At 49.4% G+C, this 27979-nt stretch overlaps 1 protein-coding gene across 5 annotated transcripts; it reads right to left on the reverse strand.

Annotated features, from left to right (window-relative positions):
* Positions 1 to 553: 553 nt before the first annotated feature.
* Positions 554 to 27979, reverse strand: LOC311578451 (galectin-9-like). Of its 5 annotated transcripts, none has more exons than XM_084748291.1 (12): positions 27816 to 27977; positions 18772 to 18860; positions 13494 to 13695; positions 11742 to 11852; positions 9514 to 9609; positions 7644 to 7679; positions 7036 to 7086; positions 6404 to 6445; positions 3942 to 4030; positions 3627 to 3789; positions 987 to 1133; positions 554 to 677 (listed from the first exon to the last, which is right to left on the reverse strand). In XM_084748291.1, exons 1-11 carry the CDS (start codon positions 27852 to 27854, stop codon positions 987 to 989), a joined length of 1065 nt encoding a protein of 354 aa, XP_084604417.1. In that variant the 5' UTR covers positions 27855 to 27977; the 3' UTR covers positions 554 to 677. The 5 variants fall into 5 exon arrangements, with proteins under 5 accessions (XP_084604417.1, XP_084604416.1, XP_084604418.1 ...); XM_084748290.1 differs by having other exon boundaries at positions 982 to 1133; positions 27816 to 27973; XM_084748292.1 differs by lacking the exon at positions 6404 to 6445 and having other exon boundaries at positions 982 to 1133; positions 27816 to 27979.

Raw genomic sequence — 27979 nt, forward strand, 5'->3', positions numbered from 1 at the left:
CTTTTTGTGAGACAAGGTCACACTATGTACCCAAGTTGGTCTTGAACTTGCCATCCTCCTGCCTCAGCATCCCAGGTGAGCTGCTATTATGACCAGCTCCAGGTGTTGCTGGTGCTGGTGATCTGAGGTCTCTGCCTTATGCCCCACCCAACCTGGTCCTGAGGGATGGGAGCCTGGATGAATTAGAGGGTTTGGGGTCCATGTATGGCCGGTCCCCACCCCAGCCCTCTCAGCTGGAGAGCCCACAGTGGATCAGCACTTCCTGACACCATGGCTTCCCCTCTCACACAGCACAAGCTGCCAAGGCTCCCACAGCCTCTGCCCAGCACCTCCCCACCTCGGGAGCATAAGGTTGTTCCCTGGTTTACACAGAGGCCAGCTTTCCTGTCAGAGACCCTGGGCCCCAGCTCCTGCCCACTTACTCCAGCACCTTTTGGGGGTCTGCGAGGCAGGACCCCTGTAAGCAGGTGTGGGCCCAGACTTGTCTCCTCCTACTCCCTTTGGTTGTAGAGTGTGCCCAGACCCATTCAATAACCCAGCCATCTCCCAAGTGTGTGCAGAGAAGCATTATTTATTTCTTTATTTTATGGCCACTAGGCAAGGATGGGGAAGAATGAAAGAGGACATTCTGGTCAGTTTCAGTTGGAGGCCAGCAGGATGACATCAGGGTGGGCTTCCTAGAGGGGCAAAGAAAAGGGACAAAGAAAGGTTAAGGATCAGAGAGAGGGGCAAACCCAAGCAGCCCACTTCCCCAGGGTACAGCTAGCTCAGAGCAATGGCTGGGACTGTGGGCTGACAGCCATGTGGCACATAGCCCAGGGCATGCACTGGGTGGAGGGGAGTAAATTGGGAACTTCATCTTCCTAGAACTTCTGTCAGTGAGGATCTCCTCTGATGGTGGGATTTGGGGGGACAGGACTGAGATAAGAAAGAAGTAACTAGACAGGCAGGGTGCCCCAGCGTCTTCCCCAGCCCAGAGACCTTGCCTATGGCTGCACGTGGGTGAGCTGGATATCACCGGCCACTTCTAAATTGTTGATAGCAGGCAAGTTCTTCAGACGGTGAGCATAGTCACACAGGTGCTGACCATCCACGGCCACCTTGAAGCAGTGACTTTCACATAAGATCCACATCTGGAGAGAGACACCACAGCAGGGCACCTGAGAACCCAGCTTGTGTCTCCACCCACAGCTCTCTCCTTCCTCAGCAGAAACATCTGGCCTCTGGCCAACCGGAATGGCCTGCCTTTTACTACAGTGTTCTCTTTGCCTAGTACATTAGCATGAGCTGGTCCCAGGCCTAGAATGCTGCTCCCCTCTTGCACACTTCCACACATGGAAAAGTGCTGGTCCATCCCCTACAGTGACCTCCCATGCCCCTCCCACCTCCTGACCCCCACCCATTTCCCCCAACTCTCTAGTCAGACACTGTCCCTCACCCCAACTCTCACTCTCCAGCTGAACCCTGGTGACAGGAGTTAGCACAGGCTACTGTGTCTCTAGTGTTCCATGCCTGGCCTGCACTAAGTCATTTTCAATAAGACAATTGACACACATGTTGAGTCATGGTGACCCATGGACTCACCAATACCCACATCACATTGTACAAGGACCAGGCTAACACTCAGGTCCCGCTGTGTGTGGGCACTATCCAAAGTATGCTGCAGACCTCACCATGTCACATCCTTTCTGTTCTGTGGGATTCAGTTTTATCAGGTCTGAGTTCTCACTAAATTAAAATACAAGCTCAGGGAAGCTGGAGAGATGGCTCAGCAGCTAAGAGCACTGGCTGCTCTTGCAGAGGACCTTGGTTCACTTCCCAGCACCCACTTGGCAGCTCACAACTGTCTGTAATGCCGGTGCCAAGGCATCTGATGCCTTCTTCTGACTTCTGAGGGCCTCAGACATGCATGCATATGGTGCACATCCATGCAGAAAACCACTCAGACATTTGGAAAAAAAAAATTCTCAGCGGGGCGTGGCAGCTCATGCCTATAATCCTAGTCAAGAAGCTGCATTTTCCTGGTCAGGTTAGGCTTTTTTAAAAGCCGAGCATGTTTCACGTCTGTAATTACTTCCAGCACTTGAGAGGCAGGAGGATCAGGAGTTCAAGGCCAGCCTTGAATATATAGCAAGTGCTGGCCAACCTGGGCTACAACTCTCAACAGCAATAACAAAATGCAAGCTCCTCTTAGGACCCACGTTTTCTGACACTCTCAGCCTTCTGCCTGGAATGCTGCCTTTACACTTTCAATAATGGCTGCGCATTACCGCAGGGGTGGAGCCCAGCCACTGATTTTTCTGTTTAAGCTTGTTGGCTAATCTGATGTCATAATGAGGTGGAAAAGGCCTGTTCAGGGTATCAGGCTTCCAGCTGCTGCTCTAGTTCAGCTGTCAGCCACATCCTCCTCCTCCTCCCCTTCCTCCCCCTCATCATGCTCTCATAAGCAAAGGAATGAATAACAATTCACTCTTGGCTTTGACTGGCACAAACTGGCTGTATGACCTCATGCATGTGACTGATCCTTGTGGGTTTATCTGCCCTTTTATAGGAAGCCGGAAGAGCCAGGCCCTGTAGTGCAGCACTGTTCTCTAACCTGCTCAGGAGGCTAAGGCAAGAGAGTGGGTTCAAAACCAACCTTTCAAGGTCCTGTCTCAGAAGGAAAGAGAGGGAAGGAATGAAAAAAGAAAAGAAAGAAAAAAAGCTTGGCGTGGTGGTGCATACATTTATTCCCAGTATTCACGAGGCAGGAAGAGCTGAAGTTGATTCATCACCTGAGCTCTAGGCAATAAACCTGGGCTAAAGAGAGTCCCTGCCAGCCTGGCATGGTGACCCATGCCTTTAATCCCAGCATTGAGGTAGGCAGAGGCAGGTGGATCGCTGTGAGTTTGAGTCCATCCTGGTCTACAAAGCGAGTCCAGGACAGCCAAGGCTACACAGAGAAACCTTGTTTTGTTTTTTGTTTTGTTTTGTTGGTTTTTAGAGACAGGGTTTCTCTGTGTAGCCTTGGCTGTCCTGGACTCACTTTGTAGACCAGGCTGGCTTCAAACTCACAGTGATCCTCCTGCCTCTGCCTCCAAAAGTGCTGGGATTAAAGGTGTGCGCCACCATGCCCGGTGAAACCCTGTATTGGGAAGACAAACAACAGGCTGGTCTACTGTTAGCCTGTGTGAGAGCATGTGTTAACAAGGATGAGGAGGAGGAGGAAGGGGGAGGAGGAAGAGGATGTCTGACAGCTGTACTAGAGCAGCAGCTGGAAGCCTGGTACCCTGAAGTGAGTCCAGGACAGCCAAGGATACACAGAGAGACCCTGTTTTGAAAAACCAAAAAAGAAAAAAAGTATAAAAAAAAAAAAAAAGGAAAGCCAAACAAACAGAAAAGGCGATCTGGAGAGCTGAGTGCTACTGTGGTGGCCTAGCATGCAGAAGGCTGCACACCAGTCCCCAGAACAGGGGAAGTGGGTATAAGCAGATACCAACGCTTACTTCAGCACGGACAGTACTCACAAAATCAGACCAGTGTGCACACCATTCTCTCTTCCTTAGGGTGCAGCCCTCACATCCCAGGCATCTGCTCCTATCCCATCACAGACCCGTGCACCCTCTTCTTGAACCCCAGCATCTTACTGTGAAGCTCTGGCCACGACTGAAGGGCATTCTCCTGGGGAGACTCCGCTCCTCAGGCCCCCAGGTGTTGTTGATCTGAGTGTTTCGAACCACAACGTTCTCGTTGAAACGGGGGTTAAAGTGGAAAGCAATGTCATTCCCGCAGCGAAGGTTGACATGGAACCTGCAATGGGCAGTTCACAGTTCACACAGACCCTGTTTGACCACTGAGCTCTGGGCTCATCCCCTACTCATGCCCCAGGTGGCTCTGAGCCAGTGGCTGGCCAGAATGACACTGGAGCCTCTGTCCTCCTAAGAGCCCGGGGTCTGTCTTACCTCGTAGCATTTGGCAGGACCATGCCTGATATGATGAGGGACTTGGATGGGTAAAGCCCACTTGGGATGAGTGTGATGAAAGGAGCAAGCTGTTGGGAGGAGGAAGACAGGTCAGCAGCAGCCCAGCAGGGGACGCAGCACAAGTGGCTATGGACTCTAATGTCACCTCCGTGAGTCCTGCACCTTCTGGAAGGAACCCAGGTTCCATGACTTGGTTCATTAAATGTCAAAAGAAAACAAATGGCTGGCTGGAGAGATGGCTCAGAGGTTAAGAGCACTGGCTGCTCTTCCAAAGGTCCTGAGTTCAACTCCCAGCAACCACATGGTGGCTCATATCCATCTATAATGAGATCTGGTGCCCTCTTCTGGCCTGTGGATGTACATGCAGGCAGAACACTGTATACATAATAAATAAATACATTTTAAAAAAGAAGGAAAACAAATGGGAGCCAGGCATGGTAGCTCACGCTATGATTCCTGCTGTACTATCATCTAAGCATATGCGGGCCCTGCCTGTTGGCTGCTGGAGTCAGAAAGGGTCCTAGTTTCTAACAGTCACTAGGGGTGTCTAATACCACACAACTGCAGGGTCCAGGGCCTCTTAGCAGCCATATGTAAGAGGAGGCAGAGGCAGGTGGATCTCTGTGAGTTCAATGCCAGCCTGGTCTACAAGCGAGTCCAGGACAGCCACTACTACACAGGACACCCTGTCTCAGAAGATAAAATTAAAAAGAAAGAAAGAAAAGAGAGAGAGAGAGAGAGAGAGAGAGAGAGAGAGAGAGAGAGAGAGAGAGAGAAAAGAAAACAAATGAGGGCTGGAGAGATGGCTCAGGGATTAAGAGCACTGTCTGCTCTTCCAAATATACTAAGTTCAATTCCCAGCCGCCACATGGTGGCTCACAACCATCTATAATAAGGTCTGGTTCCCAATTCTGGCCTGCAGGCAGCACACTGTAAATAAAATAAATTTTAAAAAGGAAAGAAAACAAATGCATATTTGGTCCCCTGAGCCTGATATGGAGGCACATGCCTTTAATCCCAGCACTCTGGAGGCAGAGGCAGGAGGATCGCTGTGAGTTCCAGGACAGCCTGGTCAACAAAATGAGTCCAGGACAGCGAGGGCTGCACAGAGAAAGCCTGTTTTAAAAAAAAAAAAAAAAAAAAAAAAAAAAAAAAAAAAAAAAAGGTCTCCTCTTGAAGGAGCTATTTGGGAAGGATTGGGAGGTGTGGTCTTGTTGGAGAAAATGTGTCACTGGGGATAAGCTTTGAAGTTTCAGATGATCTAAACCACTCACAGTCTCTCCCTCTCTCCCTCTTTAGCCTCCTTATAAAATGTGTTCCTCACCTACTGCTCCAGGGCTGTGCCTGCCTGTCTGCTGCCATGCTCCCTGCCATGATGGTCATGGAGTCTTCAGCCCAATTTAACCTCTTCCTTCCATAAGTTGCCCTGGTCATGGTGTTTATCACATCAATAGAGAAGTAATTAATGCAGGTGTACAATCTGCTCATGCTGAATGGGACCATTTTAATGCTGAAAGTTCTTTTCTTTCTTTCTTTCTTTCTTTCTTTCTTTCTTTCTTGTTGTTCTTGTTCTTGTTGGTGCTGATGCTGGTGCTGGTGGTAGGTTTTTGAGGTGGGGTTTCTCTCTGTAGCCTTGGCTGACCTGGACTCTCTTTTGTAGAACAGGCTGGCCTCAAATTCACAACATCTACTGACCTCTCCCTCTCAAGTGTTGTTTTAAATTTATCAATATGGCCTAATAACATTTATTATCAGCCTACAATTATTATTACTACAACAGTATGACCCGCTAGCAATCAATCCAGACACAGACACTTGTTATATTTTAAAATATCCTTAGTTAACCTGGGGCAGGGCAGACATTAATCCTCTAAACTACTGCCCATAGTGGGGTAGGTATCCCATACCTGCCCCAATCCCATGCCATCTGCTTTTAATAATTTTTATCACGCTACCTCCCATCCATAATCCCTAATACTTGTTAATGTTCTTCATCTGGGCTGAATCTTCCATCCATGCCGGCCACATGTTTTTCTTCCACCTACACCATGATGGCCTCTTTCTCTTCCTCTCTCTCCTCAGGTCTCCTTTCTTCTTCCCAGAATCCTCTCTGTCTTTCAAGCCTGGGAACCTTAGCCATGCCTATCTCTTTTGCCCTGCCCAGCTATGTGGTCTTTATTGGTCAAAAGGTGGGTCACAGGGACAGCAAGCAGTAATTAGCATCAGAATACATTAGTCCACCCTCCAACACGAAGGGCTGGGTTTACAGGCATGTCCCACCAGGCCCTGCAGGTGAAAGGTCTTTTCAACTGTTTACTAATTTGCATGGCTATTTTAACTGTTCACCTGGATGCAGGAGCCTTCATTGATCATGCACATTAGAGAATTATCCCCAAAGCTGCCCTTCACCTCTCACCCTGCCTCCAGAGGAATTCACTCACTTGGGATAAGGCAGGGTATCTTACAGGCTGGATACCAGGAGTCTGTGGAAGAGAATAGGATTCCATATAGGAGCATGGAGTATCCAAGTGACACATACCTCAGGGGACCTCCAGTATCTAGCCCTGGAGGCCTCCCAGGCCCCTTCTCTGTCACATCGGCATTCCTGGAATTTTTTGCTGTTTTCCTGGAGCCCATTATGGTCCCCTGATTTTTAGCCTCTTCCCATGCAGCCCCACCAACTTGGGGTCCCCGACCTGCACTGTGCTGGGGGACAGAGAGTTAGACTGGCTGTCTGTAGTCACTTGGGTTTGACCTTAGTAAGCAAACGAGGGCCTGGGGCTGCCACACTCCAGCCTGGGAAACTGGAGAACCAGTGTGTCTGCCAGTCCTACTCCTTTGAAGACTGTTTCTAAGTCTCTGCTGCCCCAAGGAGAGCTAGAACCACCCCCCCACCCCCTCCCACCCCTTCCCCTCCCCCTTCCCCCCCCCAACCCCTACCCCCTTCCTAGCAGAGGCCCCATCCCCACCTTTTTCCATCATCTTTGATTCCAACTTTGTGACTCTAGGGAATTCTGGGTTTGACTAAAGGAAAGTAGTAAGGCCGTGAGATAAACAAAAATTTTAGACTTACAGAAAACACCTGTCCAGGGGCACTGTGAACTGTATTGATGACAGTTTGAACCTGATGAAAAGAAATGCTTTCTCAACATTGTAAAGACTGAGACCTGCCAGCCAGCCTTAAGCCTGAACCTTGAACTGTAACCAGGAGGGCCATTCCCCACAGCCCAGCCCAGTCACACTAGGAGTCGGGAGAGGCCCTTCTCTGCTGGAGAGGAAGAAGGATTAGGACTAGATTCCCATCCCACCAGGCTCGCTTTGCCAGAGGAAGGGCTGACTGTGGCGCCCTGTGGGGCAACAAGCCCATTCAGATGGTCAGACCTGCTGCTTTCAGTTCCCCAGTGCTGTACAGCTGTGCACTAGAGGGTTCTGGGGTCCTTGTGTACACTACGCAAGCACTCCCCCAATAGTAATCATCCCCAGCCCTGTTCTCTATCTGATCAGAGCCAACCAAGACCTCTGCAGCCCATCACAAACTGCATCCCTGAGGCCCGGTGAGTGGGGAATGGGTCTAGCCTTGTCTGCCCTTATGGGGAGGCTGAGCCTGCCTCCTCCCTCAAACCCACAGCTAGAGACATTGAGAAGAGGCTCCAAGCAATAAGAAGAGAACAAGGGACTTACCATAGGTGCCTGGTGGGCAGACCACATGCCTTGAGACTGAAAAGAAAGAAGGGGGAGGGGCAGTGTGAGCTCTGGGGTCCCCTGGGATGAGAGGTGACTTCAACCTCCAGCTGATGGATCTTGTGGTCATCTGTACCTTCCCATACACTCACCCCCTTCCTCAGCCTGCTGCACCCCAAAATTGCCACCCTCACGTGCACAGGGACTGTGAGGATTAAGGGAGGGAGGCCATCTCCTGGCTTTCCAAGAGAGGAATGAGCCTGAATGACCCCATTGCTTCTCTGGGCACCACGATGTGAGAGCTCCACTCCCAGCTCCCTGTGTCACCAGCATTTAGCTTTGTTATGTGCTCAGCCCAGATCACCACGGATTTCCAAGGAGCGGAGCATCCTTGCCTCCCATCCCTCAGGTGAGGCCCGAGGCTCAGAAAGCACAAGCAACTTGCCCAGGCTGGCCCAGGTACCGAGTGAGAAGATCCCAAATGGAACACAGCTTGCTCGTATTGTACCTGCTACATCCTACATCCTCTCCAGGCCAGTGCCAACCCTGCAAAGGGCTCCCATGTACTCTATGAGTCTTAAAGTTAGGATGGCAGTGGGCAGGTCCCTGCCTGGGCCATTGTGAACCACAACTGCCTGAGGGACCATATGGCTGCTGGCCTTTCCTCCCTACCCACCCACTCCCTCCCCAGCAGAGCCCTCCTTCGCTTGCTTCCTATTCCTGACTGTTTGAAATATCCATTTCCAAAAAAAAGAAAAAGAAAAAGAAAAAAAGAAAAAGAAAAAGGCCAGGAGAGGTGGCACACACCTTAATCCCAGCCCTTGGGAGGCAGAGGCAGAGGCAGGTGGATCACTGTGAATTCCAGGCCAGCCTGCTCTACAGAGCTAGTCCACAACAGCCAAGATAACACCAAGAAACCCTGTCTCAAAAAAAAAAAAACTAAAAGAAAAGAAGAAGAAGAAGAAGAAGAAGAAGGAACATCCATATACTGAGTAAATTTACTATTGCATGCAGGCACCATGTGAGAGACTGGAAGCACACAAGTGAACATACAAGCCATGATGCCTGTGGGCATGCAGAAGGCGGGTCTTATGACAGAGGAACACATACAAAGGGTGTTGTGACCCAGGCAGCACAGGCAAGTACACAGTTCACCATGATGTGAGGGGAGTCACAGGAAACCCTTGAGTTCCATTTAAACAAAGAATTATAGTGTCATTGTTAGTATGCCAGGGGCAGGTTGGACGGAAGGGACAGCCTGTGCAAAAGAGAGGTAGCCTGAGAGGGCTTTGGTTGATCTGTGGAGGCAGCATGGCTGAGCAGAGGGAGGAAGTGCATTGAGCCCAGACTAGGGAGAGTTACGTCTTGTGAGGGGATTGGAGCTTGTATTGATTTATGATTTTTGGTTTTGGTTTTTTGACACAGGCTGAGGGTGTTCTTGAACTTCTGACCCCTACAGACTCTGCCCCCAAATTACTAGGATTCTGGGTATCCACCAGTCCTTAAGCTCTGTTTAGAAAGACTTTGGGCTCTAGCTCCCAAGATTTTTAATGAAAGAGAGTGAGATGGAATGTGCTGGGTGAGGTCACTGTGCAGTGGTGGGTGGCAGTGGGTGAAAGGAACCAAGCCCCAGTTGACACATGTGAGGAGTGACCATAGGCTAGACCCAAGGAGTGGCTTTGTGGAGGGAGAGGGGATGGTGCGTGGGAGAACCACATAGGGGGGACGGACACACTTGTGGGCAGCTGAATGCAGAGGACCCTGTGTCGATGTGATGGGGTCCGAAGGTCCCTGGAGAGCTTGTTGGTTGGACCTGCTCCGAGGTCTATCCTTTGCTAACGAGAGACCTCGGGGGCCACACTTAACTCACTTGTGGTTTGTGCCCCTTGGGCTTCCGGTGACACTGGAAGGGCTGGGAGTATTGCACTGTGGAGAAGACAGACTGGACAAGGGCTGCTGGGGAGTTCTGTTAAAAACAAAAGCATGTCATGGTGACAGGAAGCCGGAAGCATGGCCAAAGCAAGGACAGGCGCAGAGCAAGGGCTGGCTCCAACCAGCAGGAATGAGGCCAGAGATGGGGTAAGTGGCTCTTTACAGCCTCCCTCCTGCTCCTGCTCCTGCTCCTGCTCCTGCAGGGAATCAGGACACAGCAGCTGTGAGCAGAAGGCCAGAGGGAAAGGGGCCAGCACACTCCAGACTCCCAGGTTTTCACACAGCATTTCCAGATACTTGTTCATTTACCGTATTTGGTATCTTGTGACTGAATCTCCTGAAGCCCAGGCTAGTCTTATACTCACTATGTAGGAGGAGGATGACCTTGAACTCCTAACCATCCTACTGTTGGAATTACAGGCCTCAGACACTGTACCCAGCTCCACTTTCAGATGTCAGCAACACATTAAAAATCTCAAAACAAAGCTGAGCCGTGGTGCCACCGCCTTTAGTCCCCGCACTCAGGAGGCAGAGGCAGATTGATGTCTGTGAGTTCAAGGCCAACCTGGTCTACAGAGTGAGTACCAGGACAGCCATGGCTACACAGAGAAACTCTGTCTCAAAAACAAACAAACAAATAAAAACAAAATAATAAACAAAGTATTTTTTAAACAAGCGAGGTAGTAGTGACACTCAGAAAGCAGAAGCAGGCAGATCCCTGTGAATTCAAGGCCAGCCAAGTCTGCAGAGCAAGCCCCTAAACAGCCCAGACTACAAAGAGAGACCCTGTCTCAATTGATTTTCTGAAACACTGCCCTATGTTGTCTGGCATGCCTGTAATCCCAAGCACTGAAGAGGCTGGGGCAGGAAGATCACAAGATAGAGCCCTTCTGGGTTACATAGAATTTAAGGCCAGCCTGTACAGTTTTTTCAAAAATCTGTATTTAAAAAATATTGATTTATCAGGAGGCAGAGGCAGGTGGATCGCTGTGAGTTCGAGGCCAACTTGGTCTACAAAGCTACACAGAGAAACCCTATCTCAAAAAAAAAAAGAAAGAAAGAAAGAAAGAAAAATAATGATTTAGAGGGCTAGTGAGATGGCTCATCTCTAATGTGATCTGATGCCCTCTTCTGGCCTGCAGCTGGATATGCAGATATAGTATTCAAACACACAAACTAAATAAATCTTTTAAAAATGTTTAATAAAAGAAATAGATTTAGTCATGGGGTAGTGGCACAGATCGTAATTCTAGAACTCAGGAGGCAGAGGCAGGCAGAGCTCTGAGTTTCAGGCCAGCCTGTTCTAGAGAGTGAGTTCCAGGACAGCCACAGCTGTAATCACAGCACTGGGGAGACTGAGGCAAGAGGACTGACATACGTTCATGAGACACTATCTCAAACTAAGTAAAATAATTGGCTTTCAGAGCTGAGCCTGGGACCATTTATCTGTAATCTCAGCATCAAGAGGCTGAAACAGAGGATCATAAGATAGGGGCCAGCCTGGGCTACAAACTGACACCCTGCCACAAAACAACAAGAAAACCATATACATGCATGAAAGGTTTTTTTGGTGTTTGTTTTGTTTTTGTTCGTTTGGTTGGCTTGTTTGGTTGGTTTTTTGCTTGTTTGTTTGTTTTTGCTTTGTCTTGTTTTTTGGTTTTTTCAAGACAGGGTTTCTCTGTGTAGCCTTGGCAGTCCTGCACTAGGTTTATAGACCAGGCTGGCCTCGAACTAACAGAATTCCACTTGCCTCTGCCTCCCAAGTGCTAGGCCTAAAGGTGTGCACCACCACACCTGGCTTGTTTGTTTTTAATACAAGGGACAAACAAGCCCATGCTGGGCTGCAGGAGCCACCCTGTGTCCTGTGCTTTGAATTTCATTTGGTTCCCTAAGCACAGTCCTTTCAGAACTCCCTGGTCTTGCAGTGAATGGCTGCAGAGAAGGAGTAGCTTTGGCATTGTGGGGAGCAAGGCACATTGCTCATCACAGAGAAAGCAACCCTAAGAGAGACCAAGGGACAGGCAATGGCAGACAGACACCGGATCAGGGGAACCAGTGAAGCCCCAGAGCTACCATGGGAAGATACTTGCGGGTACCCTGTTGAGTGGGCAAGAGCCCAACTGGTCACTGTCCTCCCACCCTGGGACAATGCCAGCCTTTCCTGACCTGGAAGGTGATGGAGGACAGCTGCAAGGAGCCAGAGACAGCAATGGTGTCCACGAGGTGGTAGGGTACGCGGTGTGAGTACTGCACAAAGAAGCTCTTGTTCACCATCACCTGATGGAAGAGAGTCACTGTGGGAGGAGTGCCAGGCCAGGTGACACCTGAGCATCAGCTGACCTTTACTTTCAGAAATAAGGATTTCTTAAAAAAAAAAAAAAAAGATTTATTTATTCATAAAAGTGCTCTATCTGCATGTACATCTGCAAGCCAGAAAAGGGCATCAGATCATCAGATCATATTAAAGATGGTTGTGAGCCACCATGTAGTTGCCAGAAATTGAACTCAGGACCTCCGGAAAAGCAGTCGATGCTCTTCACTGCTGAGCCATCTCTCCAGCCCAAGGATCTGCTTCTTACATCGAGGCAGGGGCAATCATCTTCAGTGCAGAGGCAAGGACAGGTATGAGTCCCTACGCTCAGACCCATTCACTTATTACTCCACATTTGTCATTGATTTTTAGAAGACCCTTTAGAGTTATTTTATTTTTATGTGTATACGTATTTTTCTGAGTGTATGTGTGTGTGCCACATGCATGCCAAGAGAGGGTGTCGAATCCCCTAGAACTAGGGTTACAGATGCTCATGAGCTGCCATGTAGGTGCAGGGAACTGAATTCTGGACATCTGCAAGAGCAGCAAGTGCTCTTAACTCCTGAGCCATCTCTCCAGCCTGTAGGTGTATCTTTCCAAACTTGGTTCATGTCAGGTAACTTTTTTGGTGATATGGTTGAAACAGGGTCTCATGTAGCCTAGGCTTGGCCTCAAACTTGCTGTGTCACTAAGGAGGACATTGACCTCCTTGGTCCTCCATCACCCAAAGGCTGGTTTCCAGAGGAAAGGCAACCTCATGTTGTGTTTGGAGTCCAGGAGAACCCTAGTATCACACAGACATGCTCACCCCACCCCAGCCCAGGGACAGCGCTAGGCCTGTAAGGACCCTTTGCCTTTAGCAGAACCCAAAGGAAGGGTAGAGCAATGCGTATCAGCAGATACACGTTAAGGCTCGGGGTGTAGCTCAATGGCAGAGCAGGATGCAGGAGGCTGATCCCCCACGCCATAAAACTTATCTGTCACTAGGGAGCAGCCGTGGATGGATGGAGTTGACTTGGACTTTGAGACAAGTGAGGCTCTATGCACATGAGGCCCCAACAGGAGCCTTTGACAGTTGATAGCTGGGGGAGGGGGTGTCATATCTTTCAGCCTGTAGCTACAGCTAATCCTGGAAACAACCCCACCCCATGCATACAAAAGCAACTCTAGTAAAACTCAGGGAGTTATTGAAGAAGGGAAATAAAAAGACATAAAAGTAGGAGGGTGGTTGGGAAGACAGGGGATGCAGAGGGAGTGGCAGTAGGAGGGGGTGGGAGGAAGTATGTGTGCTCAAAATACATTCCATGGGTATATCAAGTTATCAAAGAATAAATACAGAAGTATGGGGGGGGGGTTGGGGTTTTTTGGGTTGGTTTTTTAAGACACTCGGAGCCTAAAAGGAATAAGGTGACAGATTGAAGTCTTATTTTCTAAGGAATAAAATCAAGAGGTGCATTTGTTGATACAGGCTGGAGTGTGTAAGGCAAAGGGCAAAGGGCAAAGTTCACATCTGTGTCGTGGCTTAGCTGAGACCTGATCTCAATGACTGCGGCCTTTTCAATGTGGTTCCCTCAAGGAGTGGGTTGGGGGAGGGATGCCCCACTCACCTTGAAGTCTGACCTCTCTACCAGGAAGCCCAGCTCAAAGGGCATCCCCTTCTGGAAGGGCATCTGCATCTTCCTCTCTTCAGGACCCCAGTGTCCTTGCTGCTTTGTGTTGCAAACCACATATCCACCTTCTTCAAACCGGGGATTGAAATGGAAGGCGATGTCATTTCCAGAAAAGCCCTTCTGGAAGTTCACAGCAAGCCTAAAGCAGAGAAATGGGGCTCTTGGAGCATGGGTACCAGCAGGGTCAGACAGAAGCACCTCTAACTGCCTGGTGTGTCAGCGTGTTTTGGGCCCATCTAACTTAGACCTAATGTATTTTGTGCAGTTATCACATTTTGTCTTTCCTGTGTTCTTAAAAAGTAAACAAGTAGTAATGAAAAATGAGCTGGGTGTGGTGGCACATGTCTTTAAGCCCAGCACTAGGGAGGCAGAGGTAGGCAGATTGCTGTGAGTTCGAGGCCAGCCTGGTCTACAAAGTGAGTTCTGGTCAGCCAAGGCTACACAGAGAAACCCTATCTTGAAAAAAAAAAAAAAAGGAAAGAAAGAAAAATGATGACAACCAAAACCACACAAGTTTTCTGTCACAGGCCCCAGTCAGAGGATACAGAGAAATCAGGCTGGAACTGGGCTACACCTTGGGACATGGCACACGGTGAGTGGGCACATGGTGAGTGGAAGGTGCTCAGCAGGATTGTGACACAGAATTGTCACCAAGCATCCTACTCAGCCATGCAACACTATTGTCATCATTGGTTTTAGTTGTCACACATCTGGGAAGTGGGAAGCTCAGCTGGTGAACGGCCTCCAAGGGTTGACCCAGGAGCTTGTCTGTGGGGTGGTTTCTTGGTTGCTGGCTGATGAAGGAGGGCCCAGCCCACTGTGCAGGGTGCAAGCTAGGGTAAGCAAGGCAGCAAGCAGCATCCCCCTGTGGTCTCTGCTTCACTTCCTGCCTGAGCTCCTTTCAGGGATAGACTGAACTCAACACAAGAAATCAACCTTTCTCTGCCCAAGTTGCTTTTATTCAGAGTGCTTTATCACAGCAAGAGAGAGGCAAACGAATACAACTACACCATCAGGCCAGATGTAAACAGTGACAAGTCTGTTATGGTGGTACTGAGTACTTTCTGATGAGATCTGAGGCCCATCCCATCAGATGGGAATTCACATGTTACATTGTAAACCTGCACAAACGCCTGTAGCTGGAAGGTCTTGGCTCTAGCGGGCAAGCTATGTGCACATAAAAATTGTTCTATATGCCCATGTTTATGTCTATTTATACTTTTATTAACTATTTATTTATTTTTATGAATACAATTGCTTTATCTGCATGTACACCAGCATGCCAGAAGAGGACATTAGGTCACAATACAGACGGCTGTGAGCCACCATGTGGTTGTTGGGAATTCAACTCAGGACCTCTGGAAGAGCAGACAATCTTCTTGGTGCATCATTGCCTGGACATTTTGTTTTGTTTTTCGAGACAAGGTTTCTCTCTGTAACCTTGGCTGTCCTGAATTCATTTTGTAGACCAGGCTGGCCTCAAACTGACCTTGATCCCCCTGCCTCTGCCTCCCAAGTGCTGAGATTAAAGGTGTGCACACCACACCAAGATAATTAAATATATTTAGTGTATTAGTAATGCTGCTGTTAGCTTTGGTCAACGTGCCTTTTTGCAATGAGCACTGTTAACTATAGAAAAAGTGACAGCTTTAAATGGGCATAAATGGTAACAGAAAATAATGAAAACCATAAACTTGAATGGGTCATCTGTATCATCCCCTCCAAGGTTCAGAGACCACTTTGTAAGAGAGAACAGAAAGACTGAAGGAGTGATGTCCCATGAAGGGAGGAGCTCTGTGGACCACCATCTTGCAGGCATTATGCTGCCATTGCACTTGTGACCTCAGGGCAGCTGTGACTACAGACAAGCCCTGCTCAAGACTGGGTCAGACACATTTCCATCTGCAGAGAGGAAGGGCTCTTGACACCTTCCCTTCCCTGGGGATTTTCAGGTAGTACATGTTGGAAGAGGGTAGGGGAGAGACAAGAAGTATTTCCCTTCAGTGGAGCAACCACATTAGCTCAAGCAGGGCTGGTGGTGCACACCTGTAATCCCAAGCACATAGGGAGGCAGAGGCAGGGAGATCGCTGTGAGTCCAAGGCCAGCCTGGTCTACAAAGTGAGTCCAGGACAGTCTAGGATACCCAGAGAAGCCCTGTCTCAAAAAAACAAAATGGAAAGGAAGGAAGGAAGGAAGGAAGAAAAGAAGGAAGGAAGAACACTTTAGCTCATGCTCATGGAAGCAACCTTTACAAAACCCTGTGGGTCACACGCGCACGCGCGCACACACACACACACACACACACACACACACACACTCACTCACATGGGATGGGGGAAGGGCTAGTTGGGAAGGGGTTAGGCAGGAGTAGGAGGGAACAAGAGAAGGTAATGGTGATGATTATGATCAAAACACAGTATACACATGCAGGAAAATGTCACAAGTAATATGCTAATAAAGACATTTCAACAATTAAAACAGAGAGAAAAATGATGTTTAGAAATTAATTACAGCTGATATCAAAGATGAACATTAAGAATTTGCCCAGGGCTGGAGAGATGGAGCAGTGGTTAAGAGCACTGGTTGTTCTTCCAGAGGACCTGGGTTTGATTTCCAGCAACCTCATGGGGGCTCACAACCACCTGTAGTGGAATCTGATTCCCTCTTCTGGTGTGTGTGAAAACAGAGCACTCATATACATAAAAGAAAGAAAGAAATCTTCAAAAAGAAGAAGGAGGGGAGGTAAGGCAGAGGAGGAGGAAGAAGGAGGAGGAGGGAGAAAAGAAGAAGAGGAAGAAAAAGGAGGAGGAGGAGGAAGAGGAGGAGGAGAATTTTGCCCATTGGGGGCTGGCGAGGCTCAGAGGCTAAGAGCATTTGTTGCTCTTGCTGAAGACCTTGGTTTGCTTCCCGGAACCCACGTGATGGCTCACAGCACCTGTTACTCCAGTCCCAGGGGTCTAATGGCTTCTTTGGACCTTCACGGGCAGCACACATACACGTAACCTACAGACATACATGAAGGCAAAGCACTCATAGGCATAAAATAAAAATTTTTAAGTATTATTAAAGAAAAATGTTTCCCGGGAAAGTCCTTTGTCCAGGTGGACAGTGTTTGGGAGCAGGCACTGCTGGAAGCTAGCCCATAGCCTGCTCAGTCGGGAAAGGAAGAACAAATTCAGAACAGGGGAGATGGCTCAGTGCTGATTTAATGTTAATCCCAGAACAGTAAGACTCCAGGAGCCAGGTGCTGTGGTGAAAAACCTGCTAGCTCAGAGAGGCAGAGAAAGCACCCAGCTGACCTTCCTATTCAGCTTACATCCCAGTGGTAAAGGCCCAAAAGTCTCACTAGCTCAGCTGATAGCCCAGGAGGAATAGGCCAAAAAACCCAAGGCCAAAGGCTTGCTAGCTCAAGGCCCAAAAAGCCAAAAAGGCCAAGAAGCTGAGGAGCTCAGGAGCTAGAGAGCTAAAAGCCAAAGAGCTAAAAGCTAAAGCAAAAGCCCAAGAGCTAAAAGCACCAAAGGCCTCCTTCTGTTTCTACATGGTGTCTTAAATACCCCTCAACTCAAAGTCCCTCCTACTCTTTAATTTCTGTCAGCTGGTTCCTTGCTCCACCTCTTGACGTAGGGTTAACTTTATTAAATCCTGTGTACAGAGAGCTCTTGGATTAAAGGTGTATAGAATCACCTCTTTACAATAAACAGTGTTCTCTTTTTTTGTCAAGACAGGGTTTCTGTGTGTAACAGCCCTGGCTGTCCTGGACTTGCTTTGTAGGCCGGGTTGGTCTTGAACTCATAGAGATTCATCTGCCTCTGCCTCACTGAGGGCTTGGATTACAGGCATGCACGACTGTGCCTAGCTCCTGGCTCTCTTTTTATTTTTTATTTTGAAATAGAGTTTTAATAGCCTAGGTTGTCCTCGAACTCATATCATGTCCTCAGTATCATAGGAAGGGCCTTAAACTTGAGATCCTCCTGCCTCAACTATCCCAGGAGCTGAGTTAATAGACCCACCAAGGGCTTACTTTTTTTTATTTTAAATATAGTATATTATAGATATCAAACTCGCTTCAAACTCTTCATATAGATGAGGTTGACTTTGAACTTTTTTTTTTTTTTTTTTGTCTTCAAGATAGGGTCTCCCACTGGTCAGTGATGGTGCACGCCTTTAACCCCAGCATTCGGGAGGTAGAGGAAGGTGGACCTCTGGGAGTTCGAGGCCAGCCTGGTCTACAAAGAGAGTTTCAGTACAGCCAATGTTACACAGAAAAACCCTATCTCAGGGGGGAGAAAAAGATAGTGTCTCTCCATGTAGTTCTGGCTTCCCTGGAACTTACTAGGTAGACCAACCTGGACTTGAATTCAGAGATTCACCTACCTCTGTGACTTTGAACCTCTGATCCTCCCGTACCAACCACTCTCATGCTTGGATTATAGGCATGCACCACCATACTGAGCTTATGTAGTTTTGGGGAGGGGGGGGTCTAACCCAAGGCTTTGTGTGTGCTGGGCAAGCACTCCAAACTTGAGCTACATCTCCATCCTGGGGTTACTCTTCTTTGTGGTTAAGATTTGTTTCTCTATTGTATATGCAATGCTCTGTCTGCATGTACACTTGAACACCAGAAGGGGGCATCAGATCGCATTATAGATGTTTGAGAGCCACCACTGCGAATTGGACTCTGGACCTCTGGAGGAGCGGTCGGTGCTCTTAACCTCTGAGCCATGGGGTTACTCCTGACAAGTTTCCTAGAACTCAAAAATTGATGCCAAGAACTAAATAGATAGAGCTCAGGGGCTCAGAACACTTCCTGCTCTTCCAGAGGACCCTAGCTCAGTTTTCTGCAACCAGGCAGCTCATAACTGCCTGGAACTCCAGCTCCACAGGGATCTGACACTTTCTTCCTACCTCCTCTGGTACCAACACACACACACACACAAAATCTAAAAAGAAGAAGCTGCTGTGGGAACTAAAGGAACTTCTCTTCCTGTAACACCACAGCAGTGTCAAAGAGCACATCCTGTGACCAGCTGCTCTGGCCATGTCACACCCTCCTCACAGGTTGAGCTCCCAGGGGACAGGGTGTTCAGGGCCCAAGGATCTGTGAGGTCTGTCAATGGTGCCTGGAGGGCAGGAGGTGTGGGCAGGGCCATCCCTCCATCCCCTGCAGCTCCATGGTTCTGAAGCTGGAGACTGGCATCAATGGCATCCACATACTTATCTGCAGAGGAGTAGATGATCCCTTGGAGTGTGATCTGAAGTCCCTCCTTCAGCCCTCCTTCGATAAGACCAGTAAAGGGGATGGCCTGCAAAGGGGAAGTGAGAAATCAGTTGGCTGGCACTTGCCTGGTGTGACAGAACCCAATAAATGCTGGGGGGAGGGTGGCATGGCCATCAAGGAGCTGGAATTCCAGCCACAGAGATGTTAGGGCCCCTCAGAGAAGCAGGCCCAATCCAGTTAGTTACACAGCCATACTGAGGCCTGCTCTGCTGTGGGTGTGTGGAGGCAGCCTTGCCCCTGAAACTCTCAGCCTCTGTCTCTTTCCTAGAGCTACCCCAGGAGCTTGTGAGCCCCAGTGTTCCCTCCATCTCAGGCCCCACCAGCCGTCCCTCCATCAGGGTTCTCCCTACTCTGCCAAGTGTCCTGACTAAGCACTGGGTCCCAGTGAGGGTTACACTGTTTTAGAGTCAGGATTCCAGGTTTGAACCCTAGTCACTGATCAATATCTGCACGGCCTTTGAAAACTTAGTCTCTTTGCTTGGGCTTCTTCATTTGTAAGTGGGGATAAACTACCTCCTCAGCTTCTTCACAAGGAGACCAGCCTTGCCTTGTCCTCTCAGAACCAAATTCCCAAACTGATGACTTACCCTTCCTTTTGTACCAAGTGTGGCTCTGCCATCTGCAGGGTCTGTCCCCTGTGTGGTTCACGTATCACTCCAGGGTGTTTTGGGTGTTTGTTGTTGTTGTCATTGTTTTTGTTTTTGGGTTTTGGTTTTTCGAGACAGGGTTTCTCTGTGTAGCCGTGGCTGTCCTGGACTCACTTTGTAGACCAGGCTGGCCTCGAACTCACAGCGATCTGCCTGCCTCTGCCTCCCGAGTGCTGGGATTAAAGGGGTGAGCCACCACGCCCGGCTGCCACTCCAAGGTGTTTAATGGCTTTTCTAACACCTCCTTTTCATAAAGATCCTCTGTAAATTAAATGCTCTAGGAGCCAGGAAGGTGATGGGGTTGAGTGAAGTGCACAGGTGGGCATTGGGACGGAGCCTGCCTCACACTGTTTCTCTAGCAGGACACTGTCCAATCAAGTCTAATGAGTGGTCATCACCCAGGCCCAGTGCTGGGCAGATGAGGCTGGCTAACAGAAGAGACAGCTTAGAACCCTGGCAAAGTATTTGGTTTATGACTATGCCACCAAATCTGTTTAAGTAATTCACTTGGCAGCCTCACTCCTTCAAACAGACTATGTGCACACACCGCTCTCCAAACAATGCAGCTAGAACCCTGGAACTCACTCTCGCACCGGGCTATGCCACGCCCACCGGGCTATGCCATGCCCACAGCTGAACAGTCACCGGCTACGCCACGCTCACAGCTGAACAAGTTTTCCTGCCCCCAGGTGACAACCAAATCTAGACAGCTCCTAGGCAAATGGATCTCTAACGTGTTCAGGTGGGAAGGAGAGAAGGGTTTATCCAGTCTGGACTGGTTTGGGATGGGTGTGTTAGTAAGGCAAAGTAGTGAAAGGAAGAACCTCCCATTTACCGTCCTGCGCCTCTGCATGGGGGAAGGATGTCCACAGTAGGACAAATGAATGTAGGAACCAAACCATCAAGATGGAGAACAGCTTATACCACAAGCCCTAGTAGCCAGATCCTTCTCTTGAACCCCAAAAAGGAAGCCCTGAGCCTCAGCTGGACCCTCCAAGTACTTGGTGGCACCTGCCCCTCCTGTCAATTTTCAGAGTCTCCCACTCCAACGTGAAGCTTTTCTTCAGAGACAGCTGTGTGGCTTGCATTGTAAACTGCTGTGAGCCCTGGAATTAAGCTCTTTGGATAAGATTTCAAGACCTGGAAACACCTACCAAGGGTAGGGGAGCTGCCCCAGGTTCATAGGATCAAGGATATCTGGGCAATGAGGAGGATTTTATGTTCTGATTCTGGGGTGCTGGGGACTCCTTAAAGTTTATAAGAATTCCTGTGAAGAGCCAGGCATGGTGGCGCATACCTATAATCCCAGCACTCGGGAGGCAGAGGCAGGTGGATCTCTGTGAGTTCGAGGCCAGCCTGGTCTACAAAGTGACTCCAGGACAGCCAAGGCTACACAGAGAAACCCTGTCTCGAAAAAAAAAAAATCCTGTGAAGTCTGGTTCCGCACACCTGTGACTTCTGCATTTGGAAAGCAGATGTAGGAAGATTTGGGTCCAAATTTATTTAGTTAATTAACAGTACACTCTCTATTGTCAGGATAGAATGTGAGCGGATATTTTCAGTGAGATGTGGCAGGCATTGCTTTGAAGTAGCCTAAGATTGGCAAGGAAGGTGAAGGCACAAGAGAGCAAGCAAGATAGGTCCTCAGAGGGCTGGCCACTTAGGACATTTCTCTGCATCCTCAAATTGTCACCCTGAATCTCTACAGGGAACGCCCGCCCACCAAATTCAACACACTGGCTGCTAGATCACCAGTAGGAGGGATCTGCCACACCTTACATCCTTCCTAGATCTTCCCTAAGATGCAAAATTGAGGCCAGGCATGGTGGCACATGCCTTTAATCTCAGCACTCGGAACACAGAGGCAGGTGGGTCTCTGTGAGTTCGAGGCCAGTGAGGTCTACAAAGTGAGTCCAGAACAGCCAAGGCTCCACAGAGAGACCCTGTCTCAAAAAAAAAAAAAAAAAAAAAAAAAAAAAGGAAAGAAAAGAAAAGAAAAAAGAAAAAAGTAGCTTGTGTCAGTTCTCAAGGCAGATGGATGGGACTCAGGGCACAGCGGCTACAGCACACGCTCCCTAGTCTCTGCTTTATGGCTGTCACCTCCTTCCCGAATCCTCCCTCCTAAGCAAAGAGACCCCTCAGCAATAAGCTCAAGGACCTCTTCCATCTAAACTTAGACCCCTCCCTCTAAGCCCTAAGCTCCCCCTCCCCTCTAGAGGCCATAGATTCCAAGACCCTCCTCTGTCCAGCCACTTGCTGGTCTTCGTGCTGTGCTGCTGTTGGGTCTCCACCCTGTTCCTTCAGCTCCTCCTGCTGCTAATGGCTGCCGGCATTAAGGCATCTGATTGCCAGACACTTCTCAGCTCCTGGTGCTCACTAACCAACACCCATGCAGCTCTCTCTCCTTATCTGACTGTGATGCCTTCTGGCCTGGAGTTGTGTGGCCACACAGAACCTACGGAAGCCTGGAATGGTCCCCTGGATGCTCCAATCCCATTTGTACCATCCCACTGTCATCATGTCAGGGAAGTGGCTTCCCATATCTCATGTTGGCCCTGTCTCTGAGTGTTTCAGTAACCTCAAACATATCACAGCTTGCCCGTGTGTGAGTTCCTCTGTTCACACCCTCATCCCCACGGGCAAACACACCTGTGGTATGTGGAGAACAGCCAGCCTGAGGGAACTGTGGATGGGCATGGCAGGAAATGTGTTGTTGTTGTTGTTGTTGTTTTGTTTGTGTGATGCTAGGGATTGAACCAAGGGTCTCAAACTTGCTAGACAAGTACACTTCCTGTGTCTCTAGGATTTTGGAAACTCCTCTTGGGGTCTGGAGGAGTAAGAGCATAGCCTGGTGATCCAGAGGACCCAAGATCCCAGAACCCCCACCAGACAGCTCTCTACAGGTAACTCCAGCAGGAGGATCTGACGCCCTCTACTGGCCTGGCTGAAACAGAGTATTTTAACGTGAGTGAACCTTATAAGCACAACACAAGAACAGCAAGAGATGGGAAAGGACCTAAAAGTGCACTAACAGGAAAAGCCGATCTATACTATTGAAGGAAATGGTCTTGCTGCTGTTGTTTTGTTTCTGTGCTGCTAGGGATGATCCCAGGGTCTCAAAGTTGCTAGGCAAGCACACTGCCTTGTATCCCTACAGACCCACCCTGTGGGCTCCAGGGGTCAAACTCAGGCCACCAGGCTCAGTGGCAGGAGCCCTCACCTACTGGGCACACTAGAATAAAGTAATTTGTGTAGAAAGTGGGAAGGGCTATTTGTACTGGGTTACTAATTTGTAGATAGATTATCTCTGGAGAAATTCTCCAGGACTGCGTGGCAGGAGAGACTACTGAGGAGGTCTGAGTGGCTCGCCTCCCCACCCACCATACCCTCAGAACAACCTGGGACTATATTGACTTAAGTGACAGAAAGGGACTCTGCAGACGTGCTAAAGTCTCTTGACTTGGGGAGGCTGCTGAATTACACTCTAGCCAGCCTTACATAATCACCGGTGTCCTTATAAGAGAGAGGTGAGGGTGGGGGACAGGCTCTGAAATAGAATAAAGAGAATTGATCTAGTGAGATGGATCGATGATAAAGGCACTAGGCACCAAGCCTGAGGACCCGTTAGACTCTCTCTCTCTCTCTCTTTTTTTTTCTTTCTTTCTTTCTTTCTTTCTTTCTTTCTTTTTCCTTTTTTTCTCTTTTTGGTTTTGAGACAGGGTTTCTCTGTGTAGCCTTGCCTGTCCTTGACTCACTTTGTAGATGGGCTAGCTTCGAACTCACAGTGATCCACCTGCCTCCAAGTTGGACTCGCAGGACCCAGTCTCATTTGTTACATGAAAAACACAGACCCTCAAAGTTGTTCTCTCACCTCTATCACATACACACACAACAATTATTTTGTGGGTTGGTTTTTTTTTCCAAGACATGTTTTTTTTTGTTTTTTGTTTTTTGTTTTTATGTAGCCCTGGCTCTCCTGGACTCCTTTTGTAGACTGGGCTGGCCTCCAACTCACAGAGATCTTCGTGCCTCTGCCTCCGGGGTACTGGGATTAAAGGCATGCACTACCATGCATGGCTACAAATATTTTTCAAAGGAAGCGTGAGCTGCTGCTGTTGATGCTGCTGCAGCCAAGGGAAGGTGGCAGGGGTCAGAGGGCATCTGTTGCTGCAGCCAGGGGAAGGTGGCAGGGGTCAGGGGGCATCTGTTGCTGCAGCCAGGGGAAGGTGGCAGGGGTCAGAGGACATCTGTTGCTGCAGCCAGGGGAAGGTGGCAGGGGTCAGGGGGCATCTGTTGCTGCAGCCAGGGGAGGGTGGTAGGGGTCAGGGGGCATTTGTTGCTGGGCATGAAACGAAGGGCCTCGCACATGCTGATTTGGAAACACTAAATCACAACTTTCGGTTTTGAGACTCCTGCCCCTCCTGAAGAGTGACAGACCAAGGTGTTGAGTTCAACCTGGAGACCCCATGGAACTCAGATCTCTAGTGAGTCAGTAAAGGATCTCAGCAAAAAATAATGGGACCTGCATTTGATCCATGGCACTCCTTGGAATGGCTGGGTGTTGGTGTTGTCTTTTCCTCAGGAATTATGATCCCATAGGTCTTGTTCCCATCTCCTTTTGGGAGTCCTGACCCTGGACGAGTCACTCACACATCTATGTATGCCCTGGTACCTGCAGGGACTTAGTGGGGCAGCAGTGGCAGCCACAAGCATTCCTGGGAAGATGTGACAAGCTGAGACAGGATGCCAGTGGGTCGTCCCTCGTACAGAGGGGCCCTGATTGTGCAACTGTTCATGCTAAGAAGAATGCACCCTCCTCCCCAGCTAGACTTATCTTCTACTCGGAGGTTAGGGCCTTTTCCTCCACTTTGCTCTTGGGATGTGCACAAGGCAGAGCTTAGGTGGCTCTCCCTCATTCCTGGGGTGTTGGCCACCGTTCCTCAGGAACAAGGGAACAGGAGTGACAAACTGGGGATCAGAAGGCCAGCAAGTAAGACAGAATCACTTCCGGGAACCACTTCAGTGAGATAGCTCAACTTTATTTGGGGTCCTTGGGGGAGTGGGGATGGGAACTCCCAGGATAGGAGTGCATGATCGGTTAAGGCTAGGGACTCCAGGGATGGTTTTGTTTGCATTTGCAGCACTGTCCTATCACATGAACGCGAACACAGTACCTAATTATCCTATAGGCGCAGGGAGGGGAGAGCAAGCAGGGAACTGTGCCAAAGGTCATATACCACATATGGTTAGAGGCATCTAAGTCTAAAGACACTCTCCAGATAAGGTCAGGCAGAGAGTAGGAGGCCCTGCTGGGGAGAGGGAGTCCTCTATCTACTGCCTAGCTCAGAAAGGCTATCCGGACTGGGAGGACTGCAACCTCAAGCAGCAGGGTCCCTCCAACAAGCTACAGCCAGGGTGTGGTCAGCCAGATGGCCCACAGGAGCCACAGGCCAGGCATTGGCAGTTAGGATACCTATCTGGCATGCTTTCAAGCTTAAACACTCAGCTGTTCCAGAAGTCCAAAGGCTCTGCCAGTACCTCACCGGCCACTATTACTTCCCTAAGCAAGCTAACAGCTTTGGTTTTAGTGTCTTTGTGAATGAGGAAATGGAAGTGCAAAACTAAAGTCACTTGCCCAGAGCTACATGGCTCCTTAAGGACAAGCCCAGGATTTGAACACTAGAATTCATGCTCGCAGCCACAGGTGACACAGACTTCCTTTCATTAGGAAGCAATACATGTCCTTGGTCCCTGGCTCACCAGGGTCACACAACTGGGTCATCCTGACCAGCCCCACCTTCCTCTGAGACCTTGCAGAGTCTCCTTATTCATGACAGTCAGCAGTGCATCCTGGCCCGGAGGCCATGACAGTGCTGTCCCTCAGTGGGACAGAAGCCACGTGACTTTCATACACAGGCAGCATTTCAGTGGATGAGAGGCCCCAGTTGCAGAAGACAGTGGGTCACTGAGTGAGGAGGAAGGAAGTGTGGTCCCCGTGCTGTGGGGCTGCCCATGGCCTTCACGGCCCCCACCAGGACCCCCTTGATCTCTTCTTCCCTGTGGGAAGATTCCCCTTCATATTGAAAATGCTGCTTCCTTCTTCCTCTTCCCTGTTTGTTTGACTGTGGTTTTTTTTGTTTGGTTGGTTGGTTTTTTTTGTTTTTTCTTCAAGACAGGATTTCTCTGTGTCGCCTTGGGTATCCTGGGCTCACTTTGTAGACCAGGCTGGCTTCGAACTCACAGTGACCCGCCTGCTTCTACACCCCCTGAGTCTTGGCTTTGTTTGATTGTTTAAATGTAGAGTTTAATCCTATAGCCCAACCTAACCTTGGACTCATTATGCAATCCAGCCAGGCCTAAAGTGCATGGAGACCATCTTGCCAGCCTCCCGAGTGCTGAGGAATCTGCCTTCTAAATCCTAATTAAGCACAGATGCCTGATTTGAAAGTGTCGGCCCTGTCTTTTGGGAAACCAGAATGGTATCAGCCCTGTGTGACGGGAACCACAGTGGGAATATCACGCTCCTTACAGCACAGTCAGCCCCTGGCGGCCCCCAGAGACTCTGGACAGCCCCTTCCAGCCTTTTCCCATCAGTTTACAAGCAGGTCTCAAGTCAGAATATAGCTTGTGACAATGACAACTTCCAGGAGCACCAGGCAGAATCTAGAACCTATACTGAGCCCTGGCAGGAAAGTCACCCCCAGCACACTGCTGTCTCCCACCCTGCACACAGTAGGCACGCTACAGAAGGCTCCTGGGAAGCACTCACTTCTGCCTTCTTCACTGCCATCTCCCTATGGGCACTGCGCCCCCTCCACCCCCCCCCTTTCCCCCCACCCCCACTCCCGCCCCGCCTTTCTGAGAATAAATCAAAGCACTCTCCTTCACTGTCACTTACGATCTGAGAACATGTGGCCAGACTTCAACCCTTTTGTTGTTGTTAATTTTTTTTGTTTTTGTTTTGTTTTGGTTTTCTTTCTTTCTTTCTTTCTTTCTTTCTTTCTTTCTTTTTTGTTGTTTTGTTTTCGTTTTTCGAAACAGGGTTTCTCTGTGTAGTCCTGACTGTCCTAGACTCACTTTGTAGACCAGGCTGGCCTCGAACTCACATCGATCCACCTGGCTGTGCCTCGCAAGGGCTGGGATTAAAGGCGTGCACCACCACGCCCGACTTGTTTTGTTTTTCGAGACAGGGTTTCTCTGTATAGTCTTGGCTGTCCTGTACTTAATTTTGTAGACCAGGCTGGCCTCCAACTCACAGTGATCCACCTACCTCTGCCTATTGAGTGCTGGGATCAAAAGTGTGTACCACCATCACCACCACCATGTCTGGCCAGACCTCAGCCTGTTAAAGCCTCAGTTTCCACCCCCCCCACACACACAGTGTAGCTAAATTTCCTAGTGTGTAAACAAGGCCACCTGCAGACACAAAAGAAGCAGCAGAAGGCAGGCAGTGGTGGTGCATGCCTGTAATCCCAGCACTCGGGAGGCAGAGGTAGGTAGATTGGTGTGAGTTCGAGGCCAGCCTGGTCTACAAAGTGAGTCCAGGACAGCCAAGGCTACACAGAGAAACCCTGTCTCAAAAAACCAAAGGAGGGAAAAAAAAGAGAAGAAGCAGCAGAAGGCAGCACCTTTCACAACGCACTAAAGGACTGTCCCTGCCTCTTTGCCCTTCTGCACACATTCTGAAGATGTTTTTTAAGTGAATTCTGACCTGGCCCTTGTGGGACACACACGTCTTTGGGTTATTATCCCTGCTGCCCCCAGGCTACTCCAGAAATATCTCCAGGTTCCAGGTGCTGTTTAAACACCCATGTGTTCTATCTGCTTTCTCCTTACCCCAGCCTTAGAAGACAGACTCAAGTACTATCCCATTTTACACCAGTATCTGAGGCCCAGAGAGAAGAGAGTACCATGGGTGAGGTCTCCTAGTGTGTAAATGGCAGAATGAAGGTTCTCTCTAAAGCAAGTACTGCACGTGTCCTGTGGTTGCCTGGCACCCACATCCCCCACCCAAGCCCACCCACATCTGCACATAAACCATCTCCTTTCTAGATGCTACTAACATGGAACAGCCACACATTAGCCATTCTCATCAACCATGGTGACTGGAACCCTCGGCTCCACAGAGGCACAGTGAGCCTAGCATGGAACAAGAGCTGCACCAGGGTGACCCTGCCTGTATGTCTGTCCTCCTAGTGTTGTCTGCTGGACACCGGCCTCCCACCACTTTCCATGTCACTCAGTTGTTTCTCCAGCGACCCAGAGCAACTTCCCCCTGGATGTGGCATTAGCTCTTTTTCTGAATCATCCCACAACCGCACCCCAAAACTCACCGGGTTCACATATGGAGCTTGGGAGCCGAAGAAAGCCATCTCCTCTCTCTCAGGGGAACCGCAACTCAACTCTCTCTCTTACTCCTCCTCGACAGACTTCTGCACAGGGCGGGGTCTGGGGAGGAAACAGAAACCAAAGCCACTTCCCACTGACTAAACCGGGA

Source organism: Acomys minous (genome assembly GCF_964271855.1).
Source record: "Acomys minous genome assembly, chromosome: 12".
In the NCBI taxonomy this organism is placed as follows: domain Eukaryota; kingdom Metazoa; phylum Chordata; class Mammalia; order Rodentia; family Muridae; genus Acomys; species Acomys minous.